The following is an 18,046-nucleotide window of genomic DNA, read 5'->3' as shown; positions in this document are numbered from 1 at the left end:
CCTGTTCACGGAGGAGCAGAAATAAATGTGCTCGATCTATAGCATGGCTTCTAAAAGATTAAGGAACCAAGGAGACAATACACAGCAGAGAGACGGTATATTATAACAAAATGTTTCACTGGACCTCCCCAAAATATCCACTATCAATCTTCACATATTGTGTTGTGGTCACTCCGGATCCAGACTGGCTGGCTAGGTGGAGGATCCATGTGGCAAAAGTATCTTTGCTCATTTGTAGTTGCCATTTTATTTTCTTTTTTTCTTTCCAGTGTCTCGCTTGAAATCTCTTCTTACAATAAATATGGCTTTCTAAAACCCATGTGATTTGCTGCAATTATTTAAATTATAGTCTACATCTATGTTTGGTGGTGTTATATGAATTAACTTTATTCAAAGCATAACTAAACCCCCTAGAACCAATTTTCCAGGTGGAAATCCCGATCAATAAATAGAATGACTAGATACACATATACACTATACGTGTATCTAGTCATTTTATTTATTGATCCTGGTGCAAATCATCACAGTTGAATGTAAAGCTTTTAAATTATACATACTGTGATAAAAATCTGCTGCCTCTCTCTGGCTAAACACCACCTCTAGTATCAGAAGAGCCATTTTTAACCCCTCTCCACCAAAATATAATTAATCTTTATGAGTGAAACAAAAACCTATTTCACTCATAAAATGGAGACAACGTTTTATATGTTTCTAAGTTTAATAACTAAAGTTTGTTGCATTTGTGACATTTAAGAACTACTAAGAGGAAAACTGTTCACATTCCATAGCTGTTGATGGCCTATTTTGAATTAAAACAATAAAAGACCTATCTGCGTCCTTCCATGAGTTGAGGGAAATTGATAAAATAAAAAGTGACCTACTTTGAAATAAATAAAACAATGTTTGGACTTAATGTAGCTCATGCTTGAGAAAACCTGCTGGTACAAGTATGTGGACCCAAATAGGCACTTGTTCATGTAGGTGTGACTTTATTGAAGTGTTGGGAATATGGCTTTCCATATTTTTCAAACACAGGTCTGTTGAGTTTTTAGATATCGGATTTGACACAGACCTGAAGAGCTCTTGAGCCGCAGGTAACAAACGCCTGTTCTTGTCAGTGCTTGCGTCACCGGTACACTCTTTTGTCACTCTCTTCTCTAATAAGCACGAGGCTGGTTGTCCCAGACTCCTCCCCGCTTTTTAAATGTCTCCTTCTCTGTCTCCTTCCCTGTCTCCTTCTCCGTCTCCTTCTCCACCATGTGAAGCACGGTGTGAGCAACATCACATCGGACAACTGCAACTAACCGTTTATATACTGATCCAACGAAACAGCCCGTTTTCCACATTGCACTAAATAATAGTCAGCGTGATACATTATCATTAAACACTGAATATATTTAATAACTCTCTAATCACATATATTTTTTTTGTATATATTATCAATGGCACTCAGTGACAGATAGTGGTTATTAATAAGAATTATTTCCAGAAAGCTCCACGACACAAGGAGGACGGAAACGAAGCAGAAAAGACAAAACACACGTAATTACAATAGGGTGCCAATTAATCACTTTGCAAGATAATTCATTACACCCAGGAAACAAAGCATTTCATTTAATCGTCTGCTTGACACACTGTTTTCCTTGAATGACCAAAATATGAGGCGAGCGTAGCAAATCTGGACTCTTAAGTGAAAAGCCCAAGAAATTATAGAAGGTATAATACACCTACTAACAGTCACATTAAGAGTAATAATTTGTAGGTGAGTGGATTATGGTTTGAATAACTGAATCTCGTTAGTGTCTGATTCAGTTTTTACAAAAACAAAACCCTTTAATATCAACGGCAAACGCAGCCGTAATGCAACTCACTTTCAAGTTAGAGCCACACCAAGCATGAGATTGTGGTGCCGATCGCTCTATTTTATATTACACGTTTGAGTTTATACCTCATTCTTCCATCAAGTGACCGCATTCAAACGTTTAAAGACGCCGTTTATGTGAAGAGTTTGAGAAAAAAAAAGTGACCTAATCATTTTAACAAGAGTCTTTACAATACTGAGCGAGTACAGAAGCACTGAGCGATGCATATATTGAATATAACATGTGGGTAAGCAGCCTAAACCACACTTCAAAACAGCCTCGTAAAGACGGTTTATGACTTCGTATGCAATCGACCCGCGTGTATTGATCTGGTGCGGCCTTGGTGCGTACAAGCTCAGTTCTACGGGCATTTTTCCTTGTTTTTTCCCCTGCTTCTCTCACAAAGGCTTTTACTAAATCTTAATTTATAATTTCACTATACTTTTCACTCCCACATATTTATTCACATCTGTCCCGCTTTAACGTCGTTGGCTGCTGTACCATGCGCGGAGAGGTGCGTTCGTTTTGTGCGTCTCTGACACAAACACGATGCCGTACAGCCCGCAGAAGCGTTGATTGATGAAAATGTTTGCAACCCCGGAATGAGTAAGGAAGACCCAAACTTAATGACGCATTACTCAAACATGCCAAGTCAGCTTGCATTACTCAAATCTATTATACTGCTTTATCTTTTAACATACAGCCTACTGTACATGCTCGACTATGGCTATATTATTTAATTGGCCCGACTGACAACACAGCAGCTTTATTGCTTTCCAATCATCGGGCAAAAGGAAAAGAATGGGGAGACTTTGCAATGAACTCCAATCTATTTATCACGGGCGGGATGACAAGGCTGATTCAGTATTAATCAAAACGTTACCCTGAGCGAGCATGTGTGTGCCAAACAAGCAGCTATTTCTCATCAATGATGTCACATTAGCAATCTGGGGCTTGACATTGGATTATTACTCTTGTCTTGAGTTAAATTAGAGCTCAGTAAACACTTGATAAGCTGGTAATGACTGTGGTTTTATGGATTATGGATTTTTTTTTCTTTTTCTTTAGATGCTAGTTGATTTCTACAGTGCCCCAGGCCTGACATGGGGAAAAAAAAACCTCTAATTTGTGGCCATGAACTAGGTATATAATTAATAAAGTTAATATCATTCCCATGGATTACCTTAAGAGCTGTGTAAGCAAAAATGGGTGCAAGAGGGCCGAAGCTGCACGACGGACAGAGAGAGTGTGATTGGAGTTTTATTTTAAGCTGGGAATGAGTCACACATTTGTTCTCAAACGCCTGACATTGCAAGGAATCGTTATTACTGAAGTTAAGTAAAGTTAGAAAGATATTCATAGATTTGACCTTCCGCGATCAACAACTTCCAAACGATATACATCAGTGTGAATACTGGCAACCTCTTCCGAGCGGAACTCCAATCCTTCAATTAAAGCTGACTTGGAATTGTGATTTATTAATTATTCAGTGAATCATTAATCATAATCCAACATTGGTAATTGGCTAAATTCATGAGACTGAATCAGTGAACTTGGAGTGCCCCAAGGAGCTTTATTAAGTAAAGTAATTAATATTAATATTTGTAATGTGATATTAACATTAAAAACAATGTACAGTACTACTGTGACATTTATATTACGTTCCAGCATTGACCAACATTATGCTGGTCTTTGCTGGTCCATGTTGGTCTATGCTGGTCTACTAGCATCATTATGCTGGTCCATGTTGGTCTATGTTGGTCCATGTTGGTCTATGCTGGTCTACCAGCATCATTATGGTGGCTCTTTGCTGGTCTATGCTGGTCTACCAGCATCATTATGGTGGCTCTTTGCTGGTCTATGCTGGTCTACCAGCATCATTATGGTGGCTCTTTGCTGGTCTATGCTGGTCCATGTTGCTCTTTGCTGGTCTATACTGGTCTATGTTTGTCTATGCTGGTCTTTGCTGGTCCATGTTGTTCTATGTTGGTCTATGTTGGTCTATGTTAACATGGACCAGCAAAGACCAGCACAGACCAGCATACACCATCATAAACCAGCATAGACCAGTGAGGAAACTATGCTGGTCTATGCTGGTCTACTAGAATCATGATGCTGGTCTACCAGCATCATGACACTGGTGGATCAGCATCACCAATCCAGCATACACCATCATAAACCAGCATAGACCAGCGAGGACGGTCATTCAAATGTTATTGATCACAGAAGTTCAAATCTGTGAAGGATCTTTCTAACCTCACTTCAGTGTCAAGTTCAAGCGAGGGTGCGTTCCATTTGCTTACCCAGCTATCCAAGTTGTTGATAAACCCACAGTTTATACCTCCTATAAGAAATTGGGCTGCCATGACGTGACTCTCCACAAAGAGCATAGATTAAGGCTCCGATGTAAAAGAGATAAAAACCGGCTGGCTAAGCAACTGGCTCACTTGCTTTTGTAGTCAATTCCTGCGAAGTTGTGTTATTTTTCCCAATTGTTCCCTCTCCTGTGGTACATCAGTAAAAAAAAGAAACAAACACAAACCAATTCATTGTAGTTCCAGGAGCCTTGAGGGGAAAGTGTGCTTTTTGTTCGGCAGTTTGTAAGAAGAGGAAGTGGCAAGGGATCTTTGTCAAACTCAATGTATCTCCGCTTATTTTTAAGCAATATTTAGCTGGGAGTTTATTTCTTCAAAAGTTGTAAAAAAAAAATCTACAAATCATTCAGTAGATTCTCAGTGGGTTGTATCTGGTGCTCGGGGCTTCATCTGTGTTAACCATGAAATAAATACCCGGCAATTACATACAGCAGCGTATATTCACTGAGAGGAATAGGAGGCACAGCAGGAATAGCCAGTTTGGTGATAACAGGAGATCATTGAAATGTTTATTTATTCCTCATTAACTGAACAACTAGTAGATATGAAACACCTTTACAGCAAAACTAGCAGCTTAACTATTCCAGAGACGATAATCATCCGTAAACATTTCATTAATTCTTCCAATCATCTGTGATCCACATGTACCAGGCAGCACATGATGTGCTTGTTCAAATTAAAAACTGCAACATACTGCAGTGTTCACATGGAGCTCAAATGGGAACAATTCCTCTTTGTAGAACATTCAATCAGAGAATAACGTGATCTGGATTTGTGCTTTTTCTTTTTTTCCCCCTCATTTGTGTATTTTCATTGTCACAAGTTCAGGACACCTCTAGCGCTGTGTTGGCAGAGCAAGGGTGTGAAATGCCATCCCAATAACACCTTAAGTCGTTGTTCAGCTGTATCTTCTCGCATTCCATTCGGTCGCACTAGACTAGAGTAAATAATGATTTCTCTGAATCAAGTCATGGCAAACTCCAGCTTAGTCTCTCTCTCCCTGAACGTTGTGCACACTTTAACACAGACTACGCATATAAATCCTCTACTTGTTTGGTCTCTTCAAGCAAGGGGGGGGGGAAATAAATAAGTGATGAACTCGTCAAACGGTGTGGCCGGGATCCAATTAAAGATTGACAGCCATGAAGGAATTATGTGTGCACTTACAGTTGACAGCTGAACCACAATATATATTTTCTTTGTCCTCCAGACAGACTCATCGAGCCTGCAGCACACGGGGTCAATTGCATCCCAGAGGTAGGACGATGTTGACCGTCCAAAACAGAGCATTAGCATAGCTGTATATTACCTTTTTCCATTAGCTCTGGTGCTTGTCACCGTGGCTCCACTCCACAAAAACAAAGCATTGATTTGGTCTCTGGTTTCCGAGACCATTTTTTTCCATGACAAAAATTATATTATTTAGAAATGAGGTTAATTTCGTCAAGTCAATGTTTCCAGCTTGAAGGGAAATGAAATGTTTTAAATATAAAGCGACGACAGGATTTGGCATGCGTACTTCTCACTACCGTGACTCCTAGACTGTTTTTGATAGCTCGAAAATTCAGAAACTATTGACTCACGATCTGGCCTTTCGCCCTATGTCAGCTGAGATTGACACAGCACCCACGCGCGACCCTCATGTGGAGGATAAAGCGGTTGAAGACCGACAGATTGATGGATACGGGAAAGCAAAGAAATAGAGCTTTGCATCCATATACTTGTCATCACGACCAATCACAGTCAAGATTCACCAGCGCGTCACACGTTTGTGACGTCAGCTTCTCAGTACCGTCATTCCTAAACGGTTGAATAACTGCCAGATATCGAAAGTAAAAGTTATCTTGAAAAAAGGGGCAGAAGAAGAACATTTTCTGACAATTCTACAGCCATAAAATCAAAAATAAATCCAGGCACCCTCATTATCTTGATGGTCATAAGAGGGTTAACACGTTTATTTGACCACCTGTCATAAAAGCATAAACATTTTAGAAACCTTTCAAACACTTGCTTAAAACTAAAACAAATATAATTGTTATTTATTTGGCAAATGACAAACTGAATTCACCTTTGTGAGCCGTCTCACTGGGCTTCTTCTCTGAGAAGTCAGAAATTAATCAAGCATAACATTCAACCACTAAGACATGTTTTTTCTCTGTTCAGGAATGCAAGTAAATAACTATAATTAGACTATTTCAATCTTTACTTTTTGTAAAACCGTCAATTTGAAAATTCATGGATAAGAATATTAATTTTATTTTAGCATTAAAAATATCATTTTGGTCAAAGAGCTTCTACATACGGGTGTATTAACCATTACAGAAACATGAAAATATATTTTTTATAATTACAAATGCTGTTAATTTAGGTCAAGTGTGGCTTCGGGTGGTGGTTTAATCAATTTGTTAAGCACAAAAACATGTGATGCCTCTATACAGCAGATGCACTATATCCTGTTTTAAAGGTAAAGGAAGGTACAACAGTTGTAGTAGTAGTAAGCTAGAAAATGCATTTTCGACTACCTAAAAACAGGCGCGTGTTCTCTGGTGAGTATATTCAGTTATCTCAATTTGATTTAAAAATAAAGACACAGTTTAATTCCGAATAAAAATAAATGAAATAAGAGAGAAAGCACCTCATTTCCAAAAGGCACCTCACTGCTGTAGGTCACCGGAACAAATAATTACCACTTCCCCTTGACTTGATTATTCATGAATTAGTGGCTACCTTAATTCAAAACACATTCTGTGTTGATTCAATTATTTCTTGAACAACAGAAAATGCCACAAGAACCTTTACGTCGCACATAGTAGCTGAGCGATATGAATCATCTCCGTTAACTGGTTCACCCAGATTTAAAATGACTTTTGACATTTAATTTGTGTGTTTGATATGCATAACAGTGAACATGTGTTTTTTATTTAGTAATAGCAGTAAAAACATAACAAAAACTAAAAAGAAATATTGATAATCATAAGAGACAAAAAGTATTTTTGGCAAGTCATGAAAATGACTGGACTGTGGTAAGGAACATTGATTTATTTTAACCATAAAAGGACCACAAAATGTCCTGTGAGTAAGTGCTTTTGACCATTTTTCCCAGAATAACTTTCAATATCTGGCAATTATTTGAAATTTACTGCAATTTAAAAGGAAGAAAAACAAAATTGAAATGTAAGTTTTTGTCTCAATGTCCTAAAACAGGCCAAAAACGTTATGTACAGGCAGTTTTCCAACTCTATCCTCTCTGGTGATTCGTCGGCTTCCTGCAACAGCGCGAGGGACAATACCATAATAACCACATATTGGCTTTGACATGCAACTTCTCAGTTTTTAGAAACCGCCGGCACAAACCGCCACATAATAAGATACGCTCAGTGTTAAAGGGTAAACAGACTTGTTGAGGATGGAGATTAAGTTTAATTATGCTCACGACAAGTCTTGATACACAAATCAGACAACTCCAAAAAACATCTCTTCCTAATACAGCTGCATCTCAGAGTTGTATTACCCTTGGTAAATTGCTGTGTACACAATACACAACTCCTTATATGGACATCCTGGGTGTGTGTGTGTGTGTTATAGGTTTATATATTCAGACTTTAAAAAGAAGTGGGTGTTTTTCATTTTATCAGTGTTTTTGAGTTAAAGCTATGGTTCATTTTAAAATCTCATTTTTAGGAGCGATCCAAAGTAGCAATAATTGTGCAGTAGCCACAAAATAGACAACGTTTTTCTTTCATTTTTGTTCATAAAATTGAAAAAAACTGTGACGTAATTCCAAATTTCACAAAATTTTATCCGATTTTAAACTTTTTGTCCCAGTGTGTTTATATAGTTGGTGAAAAGGCTGTGCTGAAAAAAAGATATACAGTAAGACCCACTATATTGTAAATTCTTATAGCCTCTGTATATACTGTACATTTGACCTCATTAATGGAAGAAAGCAGCTTAAATGCTCTATAATCTAAGGGTTAACTATATGACTATATCCAAGCACTAGATTGGCTTTTCCTAACAATAGTCTGTCACTGATGTTGCAGTACACCTGATCTGCACCGTCCACAATGCCCAGTACATTCCCTAAGCTGTGGGACATCTCGCCAAATAATGAAATTGACAGGTCTCATTTGTTTGGTTGTCTGTGCAACAAAAGCCAATGCCATGCACAAACCTGTGAGGCATATCCATAATCCCTGGGGATAATACTATTGAATTCACTTGAATGGGGTTATCTGTCAGCAAGGACACATAGATAAAGAATGGCTGGTGCACAGAGACTTTTGGGATGCCTCGCAGCATTGGTCAAGTGGGACAGAAGTTAATCACCTCTGTATTCAACAGTCGGCGCTTTAAGCGGAGTACAGATGGGGAGGGAGAGGCGTCAAATTGACTGGACTCTGAGCACCGGTGGTTTCAAAGACTTTATGAGGTAAACAGAATGATGTGTTTTCAAACTGATTTGTGAAAAAAAAGTATATATATAAATATATAAATATAAAACTTTAAAAAAAAACAGTTAATTTGCCACTTATATACAAAGTATGAAAGTATGTGTGTTGAATTCTTCATATTTCCCTACATCACATTGAGTTTGACCCGATAATTGTGCAGATATTGAGGAGTGAAGCTGGAATTAAATTTTCAATGTCACTGAAAACAGAACGGCAATGACAGATTCCTTTCGTGATCAGAGCGCCTTGGCAGCAGACCTTTAGTTGTCACGCTGGAACTCATAAGTTGCAACGTTCCATCAATTGTGGCGATAATATGCGTTCCTGAATCCCATTGAGGTGAAAAAATCCAAAGAATTAACTGTCAGCAACTGTTGGATTCAGTCGGAGGTATAATAATTAAGTCCCACATAATTTTTACCTCTTTATTCAATTTTAACGCCTTAAATCTGAATGAAGACTGGTTTCCTCCAATGCCGAGCTACATGTTAAGAGTTTGTATTACTATCTAAACTCCAGACACGACTGAATAGTAACATTATCATAGTGCTGGTCAGCACTGATACTGAAAAAGAGTATTAATCAGGCTGTTTTCAGGCTACGTTCATTGAGAAACATACATCACATTCAGCTTTGCGTAAACAAATTTATGTGGAGAGTGATAAATACTCTCTGGGCATGAGGGCTTTTCCACAGACTTCATGCATAATTCACTCAGACACGAATAACCAGGGCGCCCTCCAACTCAGTCAGCTCCCGTCAATTATTTAGGTTCATCTTTGCACATGAGCAGCGCAGGTTCAACAGCACATGATACCACCGACTGCGTCTGTAGCTGAGACTCTCAAATCTGTTTTCAAATCAAATCCTTACGGCAGACGAGTTTGAAGAGCTGCTCATTTTATTGCTAATGGCAAAAAAAAGATAGAATACAGCCCCCCTCGCCCCCCCGTGCTCCAAGTGACGATGGTAAGTAACGGTCCGCGGGCTTCACACTGACACATCTCAGCATCTAATCGACTCGACCAATGGCCCTTGTAACTTGACCTTTACACGTTACATTGAATTACACGACATTGCATTACATTACAGTGAGAGCCAATGGCCGTGGCAGCAGCGAGGCGGCGGAGGATATGGAAGAATGTAGTCTTCAAGAGCAGACAGCATCGATATATATTCAGTGGTCTATTAAATGCCAATGACTCATGGAATACAGAATTTATGATCATTATCAGTGTGAAGTGATGACATTAGTCATCTAAAAAAATGCTTATTTATGACTAAATGTAAGCAGTACATGGTGTGCTATCAGGAACATGGGTGGCCTGGCCAGTGCCAAAGTGAACTGTCCAGGCTGAGCCATCTGGGGAGCTGGCACTGAGCGGCAGCACGGATGTACAAATCATGCATGCAAAAGCAGGAGCTCCACCACTGAGCACAACAGATTTGCTATGACAACTCAAATGTGTCATTTATGCCACTTGCCAGCCAGCGATACGGAGACGACCAGCAACATGATGTGTTATCCCACAGCTCCGTTGTATGCATACAAGAGCTGTCGCATGAAATTTGGATATGCGTTCAAAGTTTGGGGATAAAATTGAAATTAAAACCTAAAACCCTCAAAATAAATGGCTCCGGATCCAGTTTATCCATTATGAAGAACTGTAAGACCGCATTCCAGAAATAAAAGACAGTGATGTTATGTTGTTCTCAGAACCAGGGTTCATTTCTTAAATTAAAGTTTTGCAGTGGAAATGAAGGACACAAGCTAAAACATCCGCCCAGACAGAAAACTATAACACAAAAGCATCTGAAAAGCGCTGTGTGAAAGCATTTTGGGTTCCAAGGAGACATCACAGCAAAATGAGAGCTCAACCTTGCGTGACTAATAATAAGTTATAGACAATGTGACACAGACTCTGCGAACATCTTCGAAAGAATAGTGTGTCACAGTAACTTGTTTTTCGGAAAATGTTTGAGTATCCATCAGAAGAAACTTACCTCGCTGATCGAAATTATGCTTCAGGTCGTCGTCCTTGCACATTATGTCCGTGTGCCCTCCGACGCCGATGTTCACGCCGTAGTCCTCCTTCAGCTTTCCGTCATTTAGCTTGATGTGGTGTTGGTTGGGCGTGGAGTTAAGCGAGTGTCCTCCCTGGTCATCCTCATCGCAGTCGTAATCGTCGAGAATGGGCGTCTCGCGAATGGGCATGCCGATAACGGAGCTGCCGTGCTGGTGAGTGTTCCGGGAGCTCCGGTAGTTGTCGCGGCCCTGAGGGCCCAGCAGAACGGATGGAATGTAGTGGATCTCATGAGTGGCCTCGGTGCTGGCACTCTTCTGCGGGATGCGGCGGCGCTTGCACCATCGGTGGCGAGTATACAGGACGAGGGTGAAGAGGAGGATTAGGAGGAGGAGAGCGATGAGGCCTCCCTGGATAAGAGCATGAGAGAAACAAACAGAAAGACAGAGTGAAGGTAGAGACAAACCTGGAGTTAATACTTTATTGTTAATCTCCGTATTTCAAACGCTGCTCTCCGATAAAAGAAAATAACACAATCCGGGGTTTTTTTTTTACCTCTAACAAGAACAATTACAGTCACTGCTCCAGTGGCAGTTATATTAGGATGGATTCCAATAAGTGGCAGCAATTAACGACGTCTGGCAATGAACACTTCGATGAGCGAGTTCTTCAAAAACAGCCACAGGCCGAGTTATTTGGGCACAAACACTCAGACACAGACAAAAGTGTAACAGAATTGTGACAAACATGCCAAACATTTAATATATCTAGTTGGTTGATAAATACTAAGTGGTCTGTTGCAGTGTTATGAATGACACCACATCTATCTATCTATCTATCTATCTGATGATGTTTAACAGCATTTATGGACTTGTTTTGTAATAGAAGAAAGACAAATAAAAAATGGAGCACCCCTGTAGGACCGGTGACATTACCAATTAATTAGAGGGTAGGAAGGCTAAGGACACGCATACGTTCACATGCAGGGGCAACACACAGGCACAATGGAATTGCTGCCCAGCATATTACATTTTCAGTGCTTAAAATCAGCACTTTGATTACTCATTGTGTACTTTCTGCAGTCAGACACATGCTGACTACAGGATTCCGTGTAAATGCTGTGCACAAGCCTGAATAGACGACACACCGCATTAAACCACATTGACACAGTGTGATGTAACGCAGACCTATGCCTTATGACCAAGCACAAACTCAACAAATGAGCTAAAACCAAGTGAACGCTCCTCTAGAAAGACATTTCACATAATTCTCAAAGTCCTGGGTGTCGCTGGGGTAGTTTGTCTTTGCTTCCTTGTCTTTGTCTCTTTCCAAACCCCCATTTTTGATCCTGTAAATTCATCAGGGAGCGTTGCATTTCTCCATGGTTCATTTAATGTGTCACCATAACAGAAACATCAAACACTCTGCCATACATGATGTGGCCAGATGATTAAATAAATCCATGTGCCCAGACAGCACGGAGAGAGAGAGAAAAAAAAAGAAAAGGGAAAGGCATGACTTACTCTTTGATTTTTCATAATGGCATCCAATAGGTGATATAGTATTCGATTCAGAGAGACGACCTACAGGAGCAATGCATCTGGGGCTGACAAGCAGAAAACGCAGAATCGGCGCTTCTGCGAGCGCACATTTAAATAATGTGGCTGTATCAACACGCGTGCACAACACACAGCCGCAGCGGCATGAACACTGTTGACTGCATACCAACACACAGGCGGACTAAATCACGACAGAATAATAAATAAAAACCGCAAGGGGTCATTCATCACAACATTTAAAATTCCATCTTCATGAGGAAAAACAAACCCCTTTCAAATTATAACTCATGCACTGCTGGGTGTCCATAAATCACACTATGCTGAGAGGAGAGGCGGCACAGAGAAGACTACTTCCACGGACAGAACTTGTTCATTAATCTCAAGTAGGATGGCAGCTTTGCAGAAATGCAGTCCCGCAAACTCCCCTTAGCCTGCATTTCTACATTAATTCCCCCTGAAGAATAGCAAAAACATATGAAGGCTTATCTTTCATTTTAGCAGCAGTGTGATAATGGAGCAGCAATGTGTGGGTCTGCATCGCCATGGAAAAATTATGATTTAAGAAAAAAAAAAAAAAGAGCTGTTAAATTCTGTATTTAAAATGATCGTCCTATTAGCAACAACACCGTGAAGGGACAGTTACTGTATCCGTGACACCTTTAATCATATTACTCACACATCAGTGCTCCTGGAAAATAAAGAAAATGTCCATCACGCTCAGTGGCGGATAGAGCAATCGCCTCTGATCAACCTCGACATTCCCAGAAATAACTCAATTCAATTTTATAGGAATCGTTCCAAATCCCGTCCCTCTACGAGTGGGTCTAAAAAGTGCGGAATTAGCGTTGCAGTTTCAAGCCTCGGACAAAGTGTCACTGGTGGTCACGTAAAAAAGAAAAAGAATGATGATATTTCTCGACTCGACTGTGGTTAAAATATATATATATATAAGCAATATAATAAATAAGCAACAGCATTTTAGCTTAGTCATCTTGTGGGCTGCTTATTTCTACTTTTTGGGACATGTTTGTGAAATAGCTTGAAATGGCTACAGCACAGATGTGTTGTTAACAGCTTCGGAGTCTAAAATGACTGAAAGTGGACCGATATCGGTATCGGACACACAAAAAAGTGGTATCGTGCTAATTGCCATTGTTTTGACTGAAATTGTGTTTGCGATATGATTCGCAATATGAGAGGGAACGCTATTTTTGGGATAATTATTCTCATTTTCATTTCACAGAACCTATTTCAAATGAATTATATGGTAATGGTAAAAGAAACCTTTGGCAGAGGCAGATTCAAGATGCACAGCCATCTGCCTCGCCCGGTTGGGGTGAAAGGAAAAATGGGGGAAACACACATATATATATATATATATATAACAGTGGTATCTTGCACACGCTTGTAGCTTTATATTTTGTTGGGTTTTACATTTTGTTGTGTCTTATTTAAGTGTTAAGTCTTTTATTGTGTCCTATTTAAGTGTCAAGTCTTTTGTTGTATCTTATTTAAGGGTTAAGCCTTCCAAAAATGTCATTATGTCCTCATAATGACAATAAAAAATTCTTGAATCTTGAATTTAAAGTTTAATCAGGACAGTTCTGAATCAGTTGCGAGTCAGTAACGAGTACAGACACTGAAGGACGAGTATAGAGACCAGAAGTCGTTGTGCCTCTTGTATGAAGATGAGCTTGGTGTGTATAACCTTTAACATCTTCTTTACATTTAAATTCCAGAAGTTCAGTTATGTTACAGAAAGTCAAACCCTTTGCAAAGTGTAATAACTCTTATTCCAAAAGTACCATCATTGTATTCTTTGTTGATTCAGCGCGGTCTCTGCCACAACAGTCGCCTAAAATGTTATTCTTTCATACACATATCTGCCTCCTTCATTTTCTTCTCCCAAATTTCTGTCCTTGTGACATTTTTCAGTTTTCCACTGCACTCCCCCTTCATTATTGCCGTTTTTTATGGTCTCCCTCTCTCCATTAAAGTGCATCTCTCTCCGTCTCCTTCCCCCTTCATGTTTGATCACATCTTTCTTCCTCCTCTTCACCACAACAGCCATATAAATTCACTGTGGCAAATGTAGCCATGAGGGAAAATGGGCTTTCTGTTCATCTTCAGAGTCTACAAATCCCTGCTGTTTTAGTCCAAAGTGGCCTCACGAGGAGGAAAGTGGTTGAAACCCCCATATTTTCACTCTTACCTCACTCAATGATTATCTTCTGCACTCTTCGTCCCTTTTTTTTATTTTTATTTCTCTTTTTTTTCTTTTACAAAAATGTTGCCATTTCCCTCCAGAGTCACTTTGCATATTTTTCTTTGCTTTGGCGTTCCTAGAAGCTCTTCCCTGAATATTTAGCATCTTTTCTACACGGCACCCAATGTACCTTTTCTTGTGTGCCAGATAACCCGAGTTGGTAGAACTGGCATGCCATAGACCAAATCTCTACATCTATTATCTAATAACTAAGAAACTGACATTCATGCAATAATTTTAATGCTGCATGTACATCAACAAAAAGGACATTAAACCCAATTTAAGCCTCAAAATGTCTGTCTGTACTTTATTTGCTTATTTTAACCATTAAAGGGCCAGAAAATGTCCAGTGAGTAAGTGCTTTTGCCCATTTTTCTAGAATGAATTTCCATATCTGGCAATTATTTACAATTTACTGCACGTTAAAGTAGTGTATTAACAATTTAAAATGAAGAAAAGCTTAAAAACAGAAATTTGAACAGTATAAAAACACATTTTAAATAACATTTGTTTGAGTCTTTGTCTCAATGTGCAAAACAACTTCTCAGCTTTCAGAAACCGTCGGGATTTTTCCGATAGCATGAACCATCGCGTAATTACAGAATGCAAATTGTGCTTGCGCAAACGTGATGTCTGTGATACACTCGGTTTTAAAGGGTTAATGCAGGAACTATAACTATATATACACGTATATACATATATATATAACTGTATCATGGTGTGTATCCACCGAGTGGAATAGTTTTTTAGCCTTTTACATTCAGAATAGTACCAAAAAAAAAATGCCCCAACAGTTCCATTATTTGAGGTCCTAGAGTAATGGTACGGTACGGTATGAGTGGAGCTAGACCTATGACAGTCAGCTGATTGGGCGACAGAAAACCATCACTCCCTATACTGCGTTAAACACGGCTATACTGTGTTCAAAGCACTGACTGAACACAAGTATAGCCGTATAGTATAGTACAATAGTGTGTTGCTGCCACACCAGAAAATTAATAACGGATCAGTATGACAATGAGAGTAACATGCAGGGTAAAATATGACAAAATACATGGAAATGCTTCCATTTAGATTCAGCTGTCAGTCTGCGTGAGTGCCATGATATAACCTTCGTACTTTCTCATTGAAGTTGCATTATTTGCATATACTCTTTCTAACACAATTTCCTCTCCTGCCTTTCAGCTTATTTTTTTCCCTCAAACTTTGGGTCCAATATGACATCTGCTCTTCTATTTTCCTCTTATCAAAAGAGGCAGAAGTAATAACCGGTAAAGGCCACCGACCATTGTCTATGTTATGATGAAAGCTCATCCTGGCAGTGTTTTTTTTGGGTTATTTTTCCCAAGGTACAATGCATGACCAACATTAACCTCAGAAACCTCTTGCTAAGCTGAAGCAACATCTTCACCTTGTGTTTGTGTGTGTTTTTTTCTTCTTCTCCTTCTTCTCTACTGCATGTTTATTCCCGCTGTTGTATCTAATCTCTGCAAAATCCACATAACATTTCTTCTGCCGCAGACAGAAAAAAGCACGGTCACCGTGTCTCTCTCAAATGTGCCCGTCTGTGTTCGGCCCTTTCATAGAAAGAACGGTACAAACGTCTAGACAGGTGGGTTTTTTTTTTCCGTTTTTTTCCCTGAATTCAATACACAAAAGGAAAGTGGGCAGCATGAAATCGACATAAACCAAAATCGTCATTCTGTATTGAGCTGTGAAGCTGGTTGTTTATCACTACGATGACACTGTGTGTATTCAGAAGTAATGACATTATTTTAAATGTTTTTTTCTGCATGTACAGAAATAAAAATGCAAATTTAATGTATTATGAAGACGTACAACACGCGTACATTTATTTACTAGGGCTGTAAAGTCCCAGTCTACTGGTCGATTTGTGAGTCGATACGTTCTGGTTCGACATGTTCATTTCATACAGTCTATGGTTAATTTGATTTCATCTGGAGGAATGTACCAAGAGCTAATGGGGGTGTTTTCAGGACACCCCGGTTTCACAGGTAACAGCGTGATTAGCCCAACCTACAAGAGACAGATAGATAAAAGAACATGCGGTGGTTTTATTTCATTTTCCTCCTCTAACATCCACGTCAAAAACATCGGCAGTGTGGCAACATTTTACAAAAATAGATTACAGCCCTATTATTTACCACATAATGCTTGTGCTTTCTTATTCCATTTCACATGAAACAAAAAGTGGAATGCACTAAATAAAGCAGCAAGCACAAGTTTCCCAATGAAACCGCTTCCAATATAGTTGGGAAGTTTGGTGATCAATTGTATTGACCCGCTCTTTACTCTTGGTTCAATCACCCCCGTGGCGCCTTAAGATATGGAAAAAATGGATGGCTTTAAGATCCCGAGCAGAGTGAAACAACACAACTCAGAGCAAACACATCCAACACATGCTCTGTGGTTTAGCCACCATCTGTGCACAGTGGCAGCAGTCGCTCACAAAACCCCAGTGGCCATCCTCCTGCTCCAAGGGATACAGCAAAATGTCGAGCAGTGAAGCTCTAACACAAACAAACACCCCCCTCCCCCCCTCTTTTTTTTTTTTCCTCGCTGCCATCTCTTACTTGTCAGCCTCCCACTTGCTCTTACCTTTCTCCTTCACTGTGTTTCTCCTCTCCCTCCTCACCCAGCAGGAAGCTAAAGTGGCATGTGCCCTAGCATCTGCTCTCCATTCTCTCTGTCCGATTAGAAGTCGCAGCGTGAATGACAAGACTTGGCTCTCCGGCTAATGTTTCCACTCTGGCAATTCACCTTGGAGAGACCAAGTCTGTCCATTACCTGGGCTTAGGGAGAAATAGTCTGGTCTCACAAACAAATCGCACACTCCTATTGGATTTATGTTTGCTTTTCAACCACAGTAGTAAATCTGTGCCTCAAGAATATATATACGATATAAACAACACTACACCAGAATAACATCGCATCCTCTCCAGTGCTGTTTAGGTTTGTTGCTTGTTTGTTTCTGAGAATGGTCTCAACATCGCTCCCACCCTTGTATCCCTGCACTGGCTCCAGGTTAAATTCAAATTTTGACTCCTAACCTACATTTAAGAAGTCCTCCGACCAAACTCCACCTCCAGACCACATTGATCTATCCATCTTCAGCCCCCTCATCATACTCCAACCTGAAAACCAAAGGGGACACAGAATTTGTTCATATTTTCCAAAATAAACCCAGATTTTTTACAGATTAGCCTTCCTGAATTAAAGGTACAGTGTGTAAAATTTAGCAACACGTATTAGTGATACTGAATATCCCTCACCTTCCCTTTCCAAGTGTGATGGAGAACCGTCAATTTATACTTGTTTAGTTTGTCCATAGTGGGCTATTGTAAAACCATGAGGATACAACATGGAGGGCTCTGAAGAGAAAAGGCTCATTCTGGAGGTAATGAAAAACAGAAATTAATTAATTATTTTCTCTTCAATGTCTGACAAATTAAATAAAATTTTTCACACTGGACCTTCATGTGATT

General features: G+C 39.6%; 1 protein-coding gene across 1 annotated transcript in view; it reads right to left on the bottom strand.

Annotated features, from left to right (window-relative positions):
• Positions 1–18,046, bottom strand: part of LOC131446138 (astrotactin-2) — a 249,769-nt gene that overhangs the window by 162,627 nt on the left and 69,096 nt on the right. Inside the window, exon 3 of the mRNA XM_058617167.1 lies at positions 10,696–11,125. Coding sequence (XP_058473150.1) covers positions 10,696–11,125 — 430 coding nt within the window. The remainder of the gene's footprint in view (positions 1–10,695; positions 11,126–18,046) is intronic.

This window comes from Solea solea, chromosome 19 (assembly GCF_958295425.1).
Source record: "Solea solea chromosome 19, fSolSol10.1, whole genome shotgun sequence".
Classification (NCBI taxonomy): domain Eukaryota; kingdom Metazoa; phylum Chordata; class Actinopteri; order Pleuronectiformes; family Soleidae; genus Solea; species Solea solea.
The sequence above is the reverse complement of the archived record's forward strand: the minus strand, read 5'-3'. Positions and strand labels throughout refer to the sequence as shown.